The sequence below is a fragment of the Zophobas morio genome, unplaced genomic scaffold (assembly GCF_036711695.1).
Source record: "Zophobas morio isolate AGI-343-1 ecotype UQ-CSIRO unplaced genomic scaffold, CSIRO_AGI_Zmor_V1 ptg000040l, whole genome shotgun sequence".
NCBI lineage: Eukaryota > Metazoa > Arthropoda > Insecta > Coleoptera > Tenebrionidae > Zophobas > Zophobas morio.
In genome coordinates, this window is record NW_026972145.1 from 5392795 (window position 1) to 5404835 (window position 12041).

The 12041-nt window shown below is 32.3% G+C and overlaps 1 protein-coding gene across 1 annotated transcript; it reads right to left on the minus strand.

Annotated features, from left to right (window-relative positions):
• Positions 1-4640: 4640 nt before the first annotated feature.
• Positions 4641-6603, minus strand: LOC135140460 (zinc finger protein 208-like). The gene is made up of 2 exons (XM_064071012.1): positions 6546-6603; positions 4641-6498 (listed from the first exon to the last, which is right to left on the minus strand). The coding sequence occupies exon 2, from the start codon at positions 6491-6493 to the stop codon at positions 4676-4678; it is 1818 nt and encodes a 605-aa protein (XP_063927082.1). The 5' UTR covers positions 6494-6498; positions 6546-6603; the 3' UTR covers positions 4641-4675.
• Positions 6604-12041: the final 5438 nt, after the last annotated feature.

A 12041-nucleotide genomic window follows, 5' to 3' on the forward strand; every position in this document is an offset into this window, starting at 1 on the left:
CTACGCCCAGTAACTTCTCCCTTCATTGTTTACTCGAAAAAAGTGCTCGTATATGTTTTCATTTGCCGAGAGATCATTTTCAAAATATGTTTATAATAAAAATATACAAGTCTTGGTGATGAAAAATGTACTCCTAATAAATTATTAAAGTACATAAAAAAATAGAAACAAATTTTATTGATTTAAAAAAAATCTCTGGCAAAGGCAGGTTCCTCTTTCTTCTTAAATCAATTATTTCGGGCAATAATGCGCCAAAGTAAAATCTGCCAGTTTATCTGCCATCTTTTTACATATTTCTTCGGAGAGACAGAGACTCCACAGTTTTAGCTGTTGCTGTAGTTGATCTAAGTTTGTAAATACGTCCAAAATTTGAAGCCGTAACCCTAATTTTTCCTTCTTTTGCCCAAATGTGTCTGTTGTCTAGTGTCTATTTCAATTTGGTCTAAATTCAAAGATAATTTTCTCAAAAAAACCTCTTTGGCTGTCACAAATCTTTCTACATCCATGTCAGGATTATCTATAAAATATTTAAACCATAATCGCAATCGGGACCAGCATACGTACAATTTTTTACGACATATTTTTTTTACGAATACTTTGTCTAAGATGAGCTTATTTCATAGACGAACAATATTTTTTTGTTAATAAACCAGGACCGTTTTAATCACAATATTTACTTATCCCCTCTAAAAAATTGATGACGTCACCTCAAAATTTTGCTGAATAAATCCTATCTAAATTGTATAAAATATTATGAGTTTCTTCTTGTGATTTATCATTCCATTCATGTTTTTTAGATTTGCATGTACAGGATGACCCCAAAAATTAATTAATGTGAAAACTTATTTAATTGACTTAATCAGGAACTACAAAACCGAATGCTTTGAAATCTAATGTGAAAAAAAAAGCATAATAGGCATGCAGTCGTCACGTTTCCGATAGCGAGGGAAGTACTGTCTAAACTCTTTAGACCATTTTTTTTATTTTCCCATTTCTCCATTTCTCAATTTTTCAATGTTTTAGTTTGGGATTTTTTCATTGTTTCGATTATTTAATTTTCCTTCCATTTCTAGGTTTTTCAATATTTCAGCGTGGAAAGCGTAACATGTTTATGATATATTTTCAAAATATTCGGTTAAAGGTTAAAATAAAAAAAATGCTATTTTCTATATGTATTGGTCATTCTGGAAAGATGGTAGTAATTTTCGAAGAAATGTAGCTGAAAATAAAGCCTAGAGATCGAAATCTACAAAAAATGACTTTCGGTAATTTTCGAAATTGGTCAAAGAAAAGTCAACATTTTGAGCTTTCGGAAAAAATGACTAATAATCCACAAAAAATTCTGCTATATGTATATAGATCTTGACGAACTAATTCAAAAAATGTGAGATGTTTATATTGCCGAATCAAAATTTTAAAAACATTCGATTTAATAGATTTTTTTTCAAAATCCTAAAAATTATAATGTTTCACATTGGCGATTCTGGAAAAATGACAGGAATTTTGAATAATATAAAGTCTGGAGATGAAATCTACAAAAAATTTCTTTCGGTAATTTTTGAACTTGCTCAAAAAAGATTAAAAATTTCATGAATTCTTTGAAAATTGACACAATTAAAATTGTATAGATTTTGACGGCCTGATTCGAAGAGTATAACATGTTTATCATCCAGGATCAAGATTTTCAAAATATTCGATTTACGTTTTTTTTTAATTTCTAAAAATGTTCCATGTTGGCGATTCTGGAAAAATGGTGAGCAGTTTCAAAGAAATGTAGCCGAAAATAATATCTACAAATCGAAATCTACAAAAAAATCTCTTTCGACAATTTTTTAAATTGCTCAAGATAAACTCAAAATGTTGAGCTTTTGGAAAAGCTGACCTGACTATTTTTGGAAAATTCTGACCTGACTTGTTTTTGAGTTAATTTTGAGGTTCTAGGTATTCATTCCTGTTTGGAAGGAATTTGAAACTGCTTTGGAGCCTCGAGTGTATTTTCGTATAATAATTTAATGAAATTTCTTAGAGGATACGTCATTTGATAAATTCTGTCTTATCTTAACAGGTACTAGTCCCGCCCACCCACCCTCTCTTTTCTTAGAGGAAATGTCATTTGCCAAAATCAGTCTTATCCTAGCAGGTACTAGCCCCGCCCACCCACCCTCTCTTTTCTTAAAGGGTATCTCATTTGCCAAAATCACTCTTATCTTAGAAGGAAGTAGCCCCGCCCACCCGCCCTCTCTTTTCTTAGAGGAAATGTCATTTGCCAAAATCAGTCTTATCCTAGCAAGTACTAGCCCCGCCCACCCACCCTCTTTTTTGTTAGAGGAAATGTCATTTGCCAAAATCAGTCTTATTCTAGCTAGTACCTGCTAAGATAAAACTGATTTTGGCAAATGACATTTCCTCCAAGAAAAGAGAGGGTGGGTGGGCGGGCAGTAGCTTCTAAGATAAAACTGATTTTGGCTAATGAGATAACTTCTAAGAAAAGAGAGGATGGGTGGGTGGGGCTAGTAGCTGCTAAAATCAGTTTGTTATGTTTATAGCCCTAAAAAAAAATAAAAGATGACTATCGTCACTGAGAAATCAGAAAGTAAGCCGGAGGTATTCACGCATTAGTGCGTGCAGTGTTGCCAATTTTCGTTTCTTCAATTTTTCAAACTTTTGATATTGTGTTTTCTCGGTTTTTAAATTTTTCGATATTTTAATTTTTCACTTTTTAAAGTTTTAGGTTTTTAGATTTCTCACTATCTCGACTTTTCGATTTTTCAGTTCCATGATTTTTCAGTTTGTCGAATTTTTAAATTTTAGATTTTTTGTTTTCTTTGATGTTTTGAGTTCTCGATCATTCGATTTTCTGAGTTTTCAGGCTTAGATTTTTTTGTTGTTCAATTCTTGGATTTTTAAAATGTTTGTTTTTTAAATTTTCCTATTAATCAATTTACTGGGATTTCAATGTTTTGATTTTTTGATTGTTCAATTTCTCGATTTTTTGAATTTTTAGTTTTGATACGATTTTTTTTTTTCAAAAATTTTCAGTTTTTCAATTTATTAACTTTACGATACTTCAGTTTTGCTAGATTTCGACTTCTCAATTTTTCGATATATTACTGTTGGGATTTTTCAATTTATCGATTCTTGGATTTCTCGATTCTTCATATTTTCGGTTTCTCGAATTTCTTCATTTTTCGATTTCTCAATTTTCCGATGTTTCAGTTTTACGATTTTTGATTTTTTTTATTTTTCAGTTTTCAATTTTTGACGTTACTAAATTTTTCGATTTCTCAATTTTTCGATTAACTGATTTTTTGATTTTCCGATTTCTCTATTTCTCGATTTTTTAATTCTTTCTTCAATTGTGATTTTTCAATTTTTCGATTTCTGAATTTTTCAATGTTTCAGTTTTGGATTTTTTCACTTTTCCGATTCTTCAATTTTCTTTCCATTTTTCAGTTTTTCAAGATTTCAGTTTTGAATTTTTTCACTTTTTCGATTTTTCAATTTTCCTTCCATTTTTCAGTTTTTCAGTATTTCAGTTCTGGGATTTTGCAATGTTTCGGTTCTTCAATTTTTCCATTTTTTGATGTTTCGATTTCTCGGTTTTTCAATTTTTCGATAATTATTTTAATTTTTCAATTTTTAAGTTCTAGATTTTCCGTTAATTTTTTTGTTTTCCTTGATGTTTTGATTTGTCTATTATTCGATTTTTCAAATTCTCGGTTTAGATTTTTTGGTTTTCCAATTCTTCGATTTTTAAATTGTTTAATTTTTAAATTGTTCAATTTCTCGATTTTTAGATTTTTCAATTTTTCGGTTTACCGATTTTTTTCATTTAAAATGTTTCAATTTTTCAATTATTAACTTTTCGATTTTTCAATTTTCGCCTAATTTGATTTCTTAATTTTTTGATTTTTTGACTCTATTGTTGATGTTTTGATTTCTCGATGTTTCAGTTTTTGAACATTCCGATGGTTCGATTTTTCGACTTTTTGGCTTTTCGAGTGTTCAATTTTTTGATTTTTGATTTTCAGATTTTTGTCTTTTTGATTTTTTTGGTGTTTCGATTTTCCAATTCTTCAATTTTTCGATATTTTAATTTTTCAATTTTTCGAATTTTTAAATTTTTGATTTTTCGTTTTTTTTATTTCTCAATTTTTGGATTTTTAAATTTTACATTTTTCGATTTTACTATTTTTTGATGCTTGGATTTCTCAATTTTTCACGTTTTCAATGCTCAATTTTTCAGGATTTGAATATTGAGAACTTTTCAATTTTCAGATATTTTGATTTTTTGATTTTTTAATGTTTCGATTTTTGGGTGTTTTGATTTTTCAATTTTTAAAGTTTCTGATTTTTCGATTTTTCCGATTTGTTGTTTATTTTAAGTATATTTCATTTTTCAATTTGCGCCTTCTGCGGGAGTATTATTTGTTGTGCTGCACTTGACGGGCGAGGGAAGTTCTGTCGAAACAACCTTCGACCAATTTTTATACTTAGCACGTAGGTTTACAATTTACCGATTGCTGTCACCTGGTTCTTTTTTCACTGGCAAGTTGGTACTACAAAAAATTTCAAATTTGAAGTGATCTTCCTAACCTCAATTTTTATGACAGCACATTTTGCCACTAAAAATCTTGCTAGATAATAGTAAATGCTACACATGTCATTTTTATCTTTATTTATTATTATCCAGATGGCGGTTAATTAAATGGCGCTTTAAATTACCATTGGATTTCGCCTTATATGGACAAAAATCGCACTGATACAATTTCACATTGAGATGGGTTTTTACATGTCTTTTTATATTAGTTTTCCTGTTAGTTTTATACAAACAGTTGGCACATTCGTAGCACTCGGGTTTCTGTGTATGATTAATATTCACGTGGTCTTTTAAATACGAATTATATTTAGTTGTGTAGGGACACTCCTTGCATTCGTACCACCTAATTCCTGGACAATCCACATGTTTTTTAAAAACCGATAAAACTTTAGTTTTAAATGGGCAATTCCCACACTCGTACCACCTACTATTTTCTTCGTCTAAGTGTTTGGCTTTGTGCAGCTTCAACGAGTCTTTGTACTTGGTTTTGAATGGGCATTGATCGCATTCGTACCATTTAGAGTCTTCATCGTTCAAGTGTAAATACTTTACGTGGGCGGTTAAACTACCTTTTAATCTGGATTTAAATGGGCAATGGTCGCACTTGTACCACTGACCTTCTTGTTCATCTAAATGGGTCTGTCGAATATGATTTCCTAAATTCCTTACGTACCTACTTTTATATTCACACTGATCACATTTGTACCACTTAACATCTTCCTCCCTCAAGTGTATCGCATAAATGTGTTTCTTCAAAGTGTTTTTTATCCGGGTTTTAAACTGGCATTCGTCACACTCGTACCATTCCGCGTCTCCTTCATCTAAATGTATACAATTTACGTGCACTTTCAGCACGTGTTTATATTTAGTTTGAAATTGACACTGGTCACATGTGTTCCATTTAACATCCCGAGCTTCCAAGTGGCGGTTGTTCGTATGATTTTTCACATAGTAGCTGTATTTCGCCATGTATGGACAATATTTACACTGATATAATCCGGTGTCCGAATTCATTTTTATCCCCTTCGCACTTTCGTACCAATTCGACTTCTCCGAATGCCTAAACTTCATGTGCGTCTTCAACGTCGAGCTAAATTTAGTCCTGAACGGGCACTGTTCGCATTCGTACCACTTAACGTTGTCTTCACCCACATGCCGATACGTCATGTGACTTATCAAACTCGACAGTCGTTCGGTTTTGAACGGGCAATTGACGCATTCGTGCCACTTCACTTTGTCGCTGTTCAAATGTCGACGTTTTATGTGTCTTTTTAAATTCCAGCCTTGTTTAGTTCTGAATTGACACTTGTCACATTCGTACCACTTTATTTTGTCCTCGGTTGAATGTCGTCTGATTATGTGCACCTTCAACGACCTTTTGTACTTAGTTTTGAACGGACACTCATCGCATTGGTGCCACTTAACGTCTTCGTCGCTCAAGTGTAAATTATATACGTGTTTTTTCAGCCAGTTTTTCGTTTTGGTTTTGTAAGGACAGTTGTCACACTTGTACCATTTTTTCTTCTCTGTACAAACTAAAGAGTGCTGAAGCCACGTTAACAAGAAGTTTGTGTCGAAGTCGCACTTGTCGCAAACGTAATTTCGTATCATGAAGTCCTCACTCAATTCGCTTTTAAAGCCGTGACTTTTATTAAGGTGTTGTTTGAACTCGAGCGTTAGGTCGGTTTTAAAATCGCAGTCTTTACAGTGATACAGTTCGGTTTTGGCGTTGTCGCAAGTGAATTTTTCCAAAGGGAAACGGTGGCGTCTCAAGTGGTTCGCCATAAAGAAGAACGAAGTTGTAAAATAGGGACACTGTTGGCAGTTGTGGACGTTTTTTGGTGGTGATTTTCTGCAAGTTTCCTCAGCTTCGGAGTACTCCAAAGTTGACATTATGCCTGAAATCGTGTTATTACTCCGGAGAAGCAAATTCAGCTTTCGTTACCTAAATCGAGTTGAAATGCTTGCAAAACTAACCTAACAGTCTTACGTCAAACTTGACGTTTTAATTATTTTGACAGTGAAAAATCGGTTTGCAAGCCTGCCGCAAACATAACAATATGCAAAGTCACCACATCCAAACCGCAAGAATTTGAGTTTGAGGACATGAACTTCAAAAGTTGACAACAAGATTTTGTTGTCTGCACATATTAAGAAAAAAGGGGCAAAATGTAGCCCCGCCCACCCACCCTGTCTCGATTGTAATGACTTTTTTATATTCGTCGTGAGCCAAGAGGGCGGAGCTTAACTGCAAAATTCTTATTTTTCTACGAGAAATATATTTGCCTTTTTTTCTTAATGTACATAGTATTCTTTGAAAAACGCGATACTCAAACACATGTTTTTAATTTCTTGTTAAGAAATAAGTATTTTGCAGTTAAGCTCCGCCCTCTTGGTTCACGACGAATAAAAAAAATCATCACAATTGAGACAGGGTGGGTGGGCGGGGCTTATATTTTGCCTTTGTTTTCTTAATATACGTAGCCATCTTTTCATAACATGAATTTTAAAATATGTTTAAAATGGAAAATTATTATAGTCGCAAAATCCATATTTCTTTGCAAAAATGTACCATTTTAAGCAGAAGACTGTTTTCTTATACCATGGCTAATTCATTAATTAGATGATTTATTAAAAAGTTTTCCAAAAATTTTGATCACGCATTAATAAGAAGCAAAAAGAAAATAATCCTCGTCATGAGAATCTAAGATCTTCAGTTTTGCATCATTTTATTACCATAATAACTGTCGTAAAGTTGGTACAGAGAGATTTGTTGCCGATGTGGCAACCACGGCGAAGTTACTAAACGACAATACGGCCGAAGATTCTAATAAGATAATAAAGTTGTCATTAAATAACAGTTTTAAGGGTGATCATGAGAATGAAGAGAGGGTGGGCGGGCGGGGCTATTGCTTGCTTATAAAAGACTCTGTAAGGAAAAATTTAACTTAGCCCCACCCACCCACCCGTTCCCACTTCCTTTTTCTTCTGAAATAAGAAATAAATCTTATAGCAAATAATACAACGGAAAAAAAGTTACGATTTGAGGTTTTTTTACATTTTTACAGCCTAGATTCTATTAGTTCCCAACCTATTCCCACTCTCCAGAGGAATTAATAAGTAACCCCGCCCACCCACCCGCCTCCATTTCAGTGATTAAATTTATCTGCTCCGAATGAAAGGTGTAACTCATACTGAAGAGGAACAAAATTTGTCGTTGGAATGAGAAGAGGGCGGGTGGGTGGGGCTAATACTTGCTAAGATATGATTGTTTTCAGTAAATGATATGTCCTCTAATAAAAAAATAATTGGTGGGCAGGGCTATTTGTTTATAAGACTCCGTTGAAAAGCTAATATTTTAGCCCCGCCCACCCACCCGTTCTCTCATTTGTTTCTTCTGAAGTACGAAATAATTCTTATAGCAAATAGTACAACAAAAAAGTTACTATTTGAGCTTTTTTTTCTTTTTTACAACCTAGATTCTATTAGTTCCCATCCCATTCCCACTCTCCAGAGGAACAAATAATTAACCCCGCCCACCCACCCCACCTCCATTTCAGTGAACAATTTTATAACTGCATTTTATTGTTCTACAAAATTGTAAAAAGTTTTTAAAGTTTTTATTAATGAATATACAACAATAAAATAAAATTACGACAAAAAAAACGGCAACAACGAAAATTAATTTCCTACGAGGAGATAAAATTGCAAAAGAATTTTTATTATATACAATATAATTTTGTTGATCACAATGGAGTTTCTCCAGTGTGGTTTTTATCGAAAATTTCATTTGGTTGCCTATTTAACACCCGTTGCATCCAAATGCAGCTTATTCATATGCCGCTTGAAAGTGTCATTGCGTTTCGTCTTATACGGACACCATCCGCAACGATACAATTTAACATCCAAATGGACCTTTACGTGCACCTTTAAATCATGTTTTCGTTTACTTTTATACGAACAGTCTATACACTCATACCACACCGGTTTTTTTGAATGAATGCGAATCACGTGCATCTTCAAATTCTTCGGAAGCTTAGTTTTGAACGGGCAATTGTCACATTCGTACCACTTAATTTTTTCTTCGTCGACATGTTTCAACATCACGTGCCTGCTTAAACTTCTCTTATTCCTGGTTTTGAACGAACACTCCTGGCACCGGTGCCAATTGACCTCTCGTTCATCCAGATGCCGAAAAATCACGTGATTCTTCAAAGTCGACGCCCGTTTAGTTTTGAACGGACACTGTTTGCAGTCGTACCACTTAGCGTCTTCTGCGTTCAAGTGGAAGCTGTTTACGTGGCTTCTTAAACTGTTTTTGAATTTAGTTTTAAATCGACATTGTTCACAGTTGTGCCATTCGGCGTCCTGTTCGTCCAAGTGGGTACAATTTATGTGGATTTGTAAGCCTGCTTTGCGTGCACTTTTAAATGGACACTTGTCGCACTCAAATGGTTGATTCGTCACACTTTGGAGATTTTGGTTCTTTCTTGTGCATTCGGAAGTGTGCCGAAGCCACTTTAGTGAGAAATTTGTTCGAAAGTCGCAATTTTCGCAAACGTAATTTTGTATACTGAAGTCCCCACCCAATGGGGCATCGGTAGATTCTTTCTTAGGGCCGTGATATTCAAAAAAGTGTTGTTTGAACACAACCATTAATTCCGTTTGAAAACAGCAGTCTCTACAGTAATAAACTTCAATTTTGGAAGTCGAACAGGTAAATTTTTCCGGAAATCGGTGTCGCCTCACGTGGTTCATCATAAGTAAAAGCGACGTTGTAAAATATGGGCATTGTTTGCAGTTGTGGACGTTTTTCCATGAGGATGTTTCACGGGTTATGGAAGCTTGCGAAAATTCCAAAGTTGACATTTGGGCCACTTAAAACGGTTATATCACACTAGGAGAAAAAGTGACACTTTGCTTACCCTAACCCGTTGGGGCAACCAGATAAAACTCAAAACAATTAAGATTTATTAGAAATTTTTGTACATAACCTCAAATTCGTAACCACCAATTACACAACAGTATCATAGATTAATATAGATGCGACATACAGTCTGATTTTGCAAAACCAACCTTATTGACATTGGAATCCTCAACCGTCAAAGGCAAGCGCCAAATTTAAATAATCGATGCCAATAAAAAAACTTGTCTCATTACAACTTGTCGCCTGAGAACTTGTTTGATCTTCAGACCAGGGCGCGCTCAGGCCAATGTCGACTCTAAGCGTTCAGAAGCGATTTGGTTGGTTGGGACTATAATTTCTGAGGGAAATAGTTGTTTGGTCGGTTTTTATAACGACTAGGTGAATATTTTTGGTACATATTTAGATGATTTTACATATTTTATTTAACTAAGAATTAATTCTTTATTTGTGTTTTATACTAGCAAAACGTCTTAAACTTAGAATATTGTTGAAATTGTAATAACCCAATGGATTTTTTCGGGAAAATGTTTTGGAAACACTGTGTTGTATTTTGTATGAATTTTTAAATGTTTTTAGTGATCATTTTTGTGGTTGTTTTCGATACACTGTATGATATTGACAAATGAAAAATTAAAATAATCGAAACCTTAAAAAATCGTAAAACCGAAACATTGAAAAATCTAAATATCGAAGAACTGAAAATCGAAAAATGAAACATCAGAAAATCGAAAAAATGTAAAATTAAAAAATCTAAAATTTAAAAATCGAATAACGAAAAATTGAGAAATCGAAACTCCCAAATTTAAAAAGTCGGATAACTGAAAAATCGAAACATCGAAAAACTGGAAAATCGAAAAACCGAGAAATCGAAAAATCAAAAGATCAAGAAATCATGGAGTCGAAAAGTCGAAGAACCGAGAAACCGAAATAGGCCAAAATCGAAAAATCGAAAAGTTAAAAATTGAACGATTTATAAATTGACAATAAAAATATCGGAAAATCCAAATGTCGATAAATCGAGAAATCAAAAAACTTAAAATTCGAAAAATTGAAAAATTGAGAGATTGAATGATCAAAAGAACGAGAAATCGAAAAGTGATGAAGTCGAAAAATTGAAAAATAGAGAAATCGACAAACAAAAAGTTAAAAGTTGAAAAATTGGAAAAGCGGAAAAATAAAAAAAAAGAAAAAATGGAAAACTGGAAAAAATGAGAAACCGAAATAGGCCAAAATAAAAAATTGAAAAACTGATAAATCGAAAACTTGAACAATTAAATCTCGATAAATCGGGAATGAAAAATTAACAAATCGAAAAATTGAAAAACAGAACATCTAAAACCAGGAAGTCGAAAAATCGAAAAACTAAGAAATACTACTAAAATATCAAAAGATTGAACAATCTAAAATTTAAAAATCCAAAAATCGAAAAAGTAAAACACATCGAAATATCCAGAAGTCAAAAATAGAAAAACCTAAGAATAGAAATATTGATAAATCCTAAAACTGAAATATCTAAAAACTGAAAAATCGAAAAATCAAAAAAGTGAAGTCGAAAAATAGAAACTTTAAAAAATCGAAAAATTGAAAAATCAAAAACCTGAAAAATCAAAACATTAAAGAATTGAAGAACAGAAAAATCGAAACACTCGAAGGTCAAGAAATGGGAAAATCAAAAATCGATTAATTGAAAAATCTAAAAATTGAGAGTTTATAAAAGTCAAATTTAAAAAATTAAAAATCGAAAATTTGACAAAATGACATGTGAAAAACAGAAAATCTAAAACCGCGAATTTGAAAAATCAAAAGATCAAGAAATCGAAATATTCGAAAAATTCGAAAACTTGAAAAATTGAAATATCGGAGAACTGAAATGAAAAATCGAGAATTCGAAAAATCTAAAACTTTAAAAATTAAAAAGCTAAAACTTAAAAATCGAAAAATTGAAAAATCGACACATCGAAAAATCCAGGAGTCAAAAATCGAAAAGTCGAAGAATCAAAATATTGAAAAATCCCAAAACTGAGATATCGACAAACTGAAAAATGAAAGAAAAACTGAAAAATGGTAAAAACCTGAAAAATCCGAAAACTGAAATATCCAAAAACTGAGAACCTAAAAAGTCAAAAAATTGAGCAATCGAAAAATCCGAAAAATCGAAACCTTAAAAAAACTAAAAAATGAAAAATCAAAAACCTGAAAAATCGAAAAATTAAAGAATTGAACAGGAATATCGAAACCCTCGAAAGTCAAGAAATGGGAAAATCAAAACAACGATTAATTGAAAAATCGAAAAATTACCAGTTTATAAATGTCAAATTTGAAAAATTGAAAATTTGAAAAAACGACAATTGAAAAACAGAAAATCTAAAACCGGAAAGTCGAAAAATCGAAAGATTAAGAAATCGAAACATTTGAAAAATTGAAATATGGAAGAGCTACAATGAAAAATCAAAATCTAAAATTTTAAATATTGAAAAATTAAAATACAAAAAAATTGAGAAATCTAAAATTTAA

Excerpts from the sequence above, each read along its gene's own strand:
- LOC135140460 (XM_064071012.1), bottom strand. The coding sequence starts at position 6,493 with ATGTCAACTTTGGAGTACTCCGAAGCTGAGGAAACTTGCAGAAAATCA.